General features: G+C 42.9%; 1 protein-coding gene across 1 annotated transcript; it reads right to left on the bottom strand.

Annotated features, from left to right (window-relative positions):
- Nucleotides 1-1,225: 1,225 nt before the first annotated feature.
- Nucleotides 1,226-1,743, bottom strand: LOC308322814 (NADH dehydrogenase [ubiquinone] 1 alpha subcomplex subunit 8-like; the record flags this gene model as incomplete). The annotated part of the gene is given in 2 exon segments (XM_080774278.1): nucleotides 1,226-1,719; nucleotides 1,722-1,743. Coding segments are annotated over 2 exon segments (516 nt in total).
- Nucleotides 1,744-6,000: the final 4,257 nt, after the last annotated feature.

The raw sequence follows: 6,000 nt of genomic DNA, 5'->3' as shown, positions 1-6,000 counted from the left end.
GAAAGGTTTTTCCCAGGTGCGAGCACGTAGGTGATTTGTCAGAGGTTTCTGGAAATGGAACGGTTCATCTCCAGTATGGACACTCATGTCAGCTTTCCTTCCTGTGAATGTCAGTAGATTCTTTCCTTTCCTTTCTTCTTGCTGAGGAAAAGTCTTGGGAAAACGTTGGCCACTGTGACATCTTGCTACTTTTGGTTCTCCTTGTTTCTGGCTGCTTATAGAGCTGGTGGTTATTTGGTGAGAGGCTAACAAGGGGAATTGTCCATCTCTCTGCATCTGGCAGTAGCATTCATTGAGGCTCATCCTCATGCGTTTAATAATAATAATAGGAACACCTCAGAAGTGAAGTTGTAGCTCAGAACCCAAAACTATTAGTCTTTGACAATTTGTATTCAATCCTTTCAGGCAGTTTGTCATGCAGCGACAAAGCTGCTGTCAGATTTGTCCCCAAAACCGGCACCTTCCCATCAATATGTAAAATAATCCCCCTTGTGAGTTTGATTGGGCTATGTGTATACAGTATGTCTATCTCAAAGCTTGTCTGGTCACACGTCTCAGGTCAAACTCAAGACATCAAACCTTATATGCAGTTGGGCAGAGCTCTGATCTGGCAACACAAACTCTCGCCATGCGTGTTGCCTAACAATGCTGATTTGCACAGATCATGCTAGGATGTTGGATGTTCTCATCTGCACACATTTCTATGGTTGGGATCCTTCAGGATTTACCGTTTCATTCCCTCTTACGGTAAATGGCCCGTAATGATTCCTAAAATGGACCCTTAACAGGTCCATAAAGGCCAAAATGTTTGAGAACCACCGTATTGTAATTGTATTGCTATAAATAGCAGACATTGAGGAACCGATGTTTGATCAGGTTCCTCCGGTTCTTCTGATTCAAGCACCCGTTGAGAACTGCTTAACTGGAGGGCCATGCGTTCCCAATGAGCGTTCACTGACTGAAACCAGCCTTGCTCACATCGTACTGCTTGTCCTGGTCGGCAATAATTTTGTTTAGATTGGAAGGTTGTTTCAGTTGGTGTTGTTTGGTTTAAGCATGCCCCCCGTGACGTACAAAAGTAAACAAAGGTGCCCCTCACTTCACAAAAGTGTGATTTATTTTCGATTCTATCCTCAGCCCAGCACTGGTTTTTTGTGAGTTTGTTTCTGTTTCTGGACAAGGCCCATGGCCTAGGAGAGGACCGAATCAGCAAAACGCCTTATTATCACCAGGGCCAGAAGAAAAACCTGCTGCCCAGTTTGGAAGGCTCCAGTTTGCCATCGATGACCGGGTTGGGCTCCGGGCGTGGCCGAGAACAGTAGGGATTCTCGGGGACGGGCCGATCCGTAGACACCTTGGTGACCTTCGACAGGTCTCCCAGGCCGGGCCTCACCCATCCCAGCTTGTCCAGGACGCAGCCGTCAAACAGCCGCTGTGAGGCGCGGCAGCGCCGCAGCTCCGCCAGGTTGGCGTAGTCCAAACATGTCCAGTACTGTGTGAAGGACTCCGCGCAGTTCTCCTTGACTGCCCTGAGGAAGTCGACGGCGCACTGGTTGACCTTCCGCCCCTCCGCCAGACACCGGCGGGGGTCCTTCTCCTCCCAGCGGCAGAGCATGAACTCCTTGTTGGGTCGGTCGCACTGGGAGCCGTAGTGGTGCGCCGACGCCTTCAGCACTGCGGACGATACCTTCACCTCTGGCACCTTCAACTCCTCCAGGGGGGGAGCTCCACCGTAGGCGGCATGGCGGAGAGACCCTTGTTCGATGGAACCCAAGGGATTGTCAGATCATACTATTATTATTATTAAATCATCATGGTGTGTAGAGTGGATGTCGGCTTATTGTGGCTAGCTTGCTGTTTCAGGCGACCATGTGTCGCTTTTATGCCCATCTATATAAGATTCCCTTATATGGACATCCTTGATGTCATCAATATACTGTATTAGTGACTAGTAACTTCAGTACTATCATAATGGACTGCACTAAGTACTGCCAAAACTGGTCTTCTCGCAACAGGTAAAACGGGTATTCTGACAACGGATGCAATGGGTAGCACATATCCGGGGCATATAACCCGGAGGGCGATAGACTAAACGGACGCAAATTCGGGTGTGGGTCTCACAAGACCATTTGATGGAAGGTACGATTTCCGAGAACTGAAAAAGCATGTATGCTGAGTGGCCTGAACTCTGCTCTGAGGGAGAGACAGAGATTCTCTATACGATCCTGAACTCTGGTCCAGGGAGAGACAGAGGTTCTCTATACGATCCTGAACTCTGGTCCAGGGAGAGACAGAGGTTCTCTATACGATCCTGAACTCTGGTCCAGGGAGAGACAGAGGTTCCCCATACGATCCTGAACTCTGGTCCAGGGAGAGACAAAGGTTCTCTATACGATCCTGAACTCTGCTCTGAGGGAGAGACAGAGATTCTCTATACGATCCTGAACTCTGGTCCAGGGAGAGACAGAGGTTCTGGGGTTCTCTGAAGGCTTAACTGACCTGGGTTTGACTGATCGGCAGGGCCTCCTGATAGGCCAAACTGACCCTCAGCACGGCTTATTGAGGGGGTGTCGCATGGCGTCTTGCGTGTCTCGCCTTGCATAATGTTCATGCCGGGTTTTGTATTGGCGTTTGTTCAACTAGGCCTGGATGCACCATTGAACTCCACACCATGCACTCAGTGTGTGTGTGTGTGTGTGTGTGTGTGTGTGTGTGTGACAGTGCCGAGTGGGAAGATGGTCGGATTAGCGGCTGTCCAGAGCCAAGAATCTCTCAAATCTAAGGATCTCTGTCTGTCCCAAGTCTCATCATCACCATGCTGCATGGCTTGTGGTGGACAGTTTTGTCAAAATATTTTTTTGCCACGGACAAAATGAGCGGACAATAATAATACTAGAAACGCACAAAGAGAGAGCCCTGAACGGCCATAACCATAACCACGTAATTCTGATAGTGTACAATGGAATTCTCCTTTAAGACCTTTTTAATATCTAAAAAGGAAAAACAACCTCCCAACCAAATGTTTTACTTAAGTAAATAGTCAATAGTAGGCTGTGTTGTACTGTAGTGCACTGCTGGGTATAGAACATAACATATACTTGCAGTACAGTAGTAATATATACAGTACAATAATCTATATTATACAGTAGCCTAGTATAATGTGGTGAATTATTAAAGTGGTGAATTATTAAAGAAAGAGTAGCTATCACAATATAATCACATGTAATGGTATGGGATACATTTTGTTGACATTATTGTAATGTGTAGAATTGAACATAAAATACCTGGATAGATGACCACAGTATGATGCCCACTTTTTTGTTTTCCTTTTTGCAATTTAACTAAGTAACTATTTGCTCAGATGTTAACGTTTTGTTGGTTTGCATGTAAGGCCATATGTCTTATCATTTCTGATCCTTTGGGATAGGCCTATTTGGTCAAAGGTGATGCCTGCTTCTACCTGTTAAAAAAATGTCATCTCGACTTACATAACTTCTATTAAACTATAATAAAACGTAATGGTGTACTATACATTTACACTTTTCATATTTATATTAAAGAAAGTATTTGGCCAGCAATAGCCAAATAAAACAAATGCTACATTGTGTAACTGTTGCCACTACAAGTAATATAAGTTGTTTATTTCTCTAAGACAAAGTTCATAAGAAGGCTAAAATAAGTTCATGCTTGTTTATTATATTGTGTGCATAATTAAGAAGTTCATAGTTAAGTCACATTCATGTTAAAACATTATTTCATTTATTTTGTGTCAAGTTGTTGTAGGCCTAATGCTTTTATTTTGAAGGGTCAAAGCCACATCTCGTCTCGTCGACCCTATTCACGTGACGTCAGTTACTCTTCCGGTTTAGACTTTGTAGGGGATAATATTTAATTATCCATTGAGTTTCTATGGACCTCTTCTGATCTACGGCTACAATATTTAATTTCGACCGGTACATTATAAGGTAATGGTATTTATGGCTTTGCGATGATCCTGTCTTGCTAATGTTATCGGTCTTTTGCATTTTACTGTTATGAAAATGTCTACGTTAGTTGGAAATGGAAGCTAACGAATGCTAATAATGCTAGCGATTTTCCTCTTGTATATTTAGCCTGGTTTATGTTAAGCTTTACCTTTTTATATGAATGTATAATGATCACTATACCTCCACCATACATTTGACTCTTGTCCAAAGCTTTTAATATAATCTGTTTCCATATATATCAATCATTTTAGTCATTTGTTTAAGTGATTTTGTCCTGACACCTTTCTTGTGATGCATAGCCTAGGGGGCTGAACAATGTTAGTTTTAGTTACGCTGACACAGCCTCTCGTTCATGCTCATTTTTGTTAAACATTTGGCCTTTGATTTGATTTGATTTATTTAGAAAAGCAATCATAATACAACATTATAATCAGCGATTCAAGGATTACACAGTAAAGTCCAAAGACTTATTTCCACTGGGGTCCTCTCACACTGAACAATACTTTAAAATACATCACAAATACATCCCTATCCATCCCTCTAAGTCTCTAAGATGACCCCTTATAGGGGAACCTTTTCCAGTAGCCATTTTTTTTGTCTTAGTTTTATGTCCTCAAATTGGAGGTCAGTTTAACACTGGATTTAACACAGGCTATTCCACTGTGTGGCTCCTATATAAATGAATGAGCCTTTGCCCACTTTACTGTGGTCCAGTGCCACTTTAAAGTGGCACTGGATAAGGGAGTTGGCCACCACTAATTTTGTCTCCCTATCCATGTATCTTGCTGTTCGAGCTAGAAACTTAGTCAGTCCGGAGACCTTGTTTAGCACCTTGCTGGCCATACTTCACTTTCAACAAAACTGTAAGCAAAGACATAAAAAATGCACCTGTAGAACAGAACAAGGATTTTCTAGCAGTTCAGTTTCTGAAAATTTGTTCCAAGTTCAAGTTACAAACTATTCCATTTTCTCCCACATAAGGTTCCAGAGCCCATGAGGAAACCACATTTTGCCATCCTGATTGAAGCGCCCATGGACGCCCCCAGAGCACTCCAGAGGAACAACGCCCCCAGAGCGTTCCAGAGCAGGGCAAGTAATAGTACTTAAGTTACATTGTGTCATTCTGTTAGAGCAGCCATCGTCTTCCTGTGTTCCTGGCATTAAAGGACATGTACCATGTCTCATTCTTCCATTGTATGGCTTTTGCCTACTTTCTGTATCATTGCCTAGAAGACCCCTGGCTTAGAGCCTGTGCGCGCACGCACGCACTCATTCACACACATTTGATTTCTTTTATTTGGATCTGCACAAGAGGCGTATACAGAATAGACCCAAACACTGGTCAGAATAAGGTTATACATTACATGGTCCAACCAAGCTGCTGCACATGCGCTTAACACACAGAGGGAAAAGAAGAGAAAGTATATATTTAAAAAAAATATATATATACAGCACATTGTTGACATACTATATACTTGATACTACTAGACAGGATGTTTGTTTTGGGTTTTTTTTTAAGCCTCCTAGGGATAAATGAAACAACGCCTTCTCCAGACAGACAGACTGCCCATAGTAGCTGAGACAGAACAGTATTTAGCCAGCTTTTTTGCATTTGTTTTTAGCAATCCACCCAATTGCAAACCCCTGAGCACAAGTTTATGGACATGGCCCAGACTTCCAAATACAAGGACAATAAGTTGACAGTTATATCCCAAGGCCATAATACGTTCCACCAGAAGCTGATATTTCATAAGTTTGGATGTAAAACAAGTGTCCATATACAAATCAAATGGGCAGCCTATTTCAAATATAGTGACAGTTTTTCTAATTTCATTGATGAACACAATATCTGGGGTATTTGGAATATTTTGTAGTGAATTGACATGCGTGTCATTGTGATCAAACCAGTCTATTTTTACAGTGCTGTGTTTATACATTCTTGTTGTCCTGTCCTGTACTCCTCTGATCTTGTCTGAGACCAGGTCCACCAGACGGTCATGTCTGGCAATGTACA

The sequence above is a fragment of the Protomyctophum bolini genome (genome assembly GCF_963924005.1).
Source record: "Protomyctophum bolini genome assembly, chromosome: 10".
Taxonomy (NCBI): Eukaryota; Metazoa; Chordata; class Actinopteri; order Myctophiformes; family Myctophidae; genus Protomyctophum; species Protomyctophum bolini.
The sequence above is the reverse complement of the archived record's forward strand: the minus strand, read 5'-3'. Positions and strand labels throughout refer to the sequence as shown.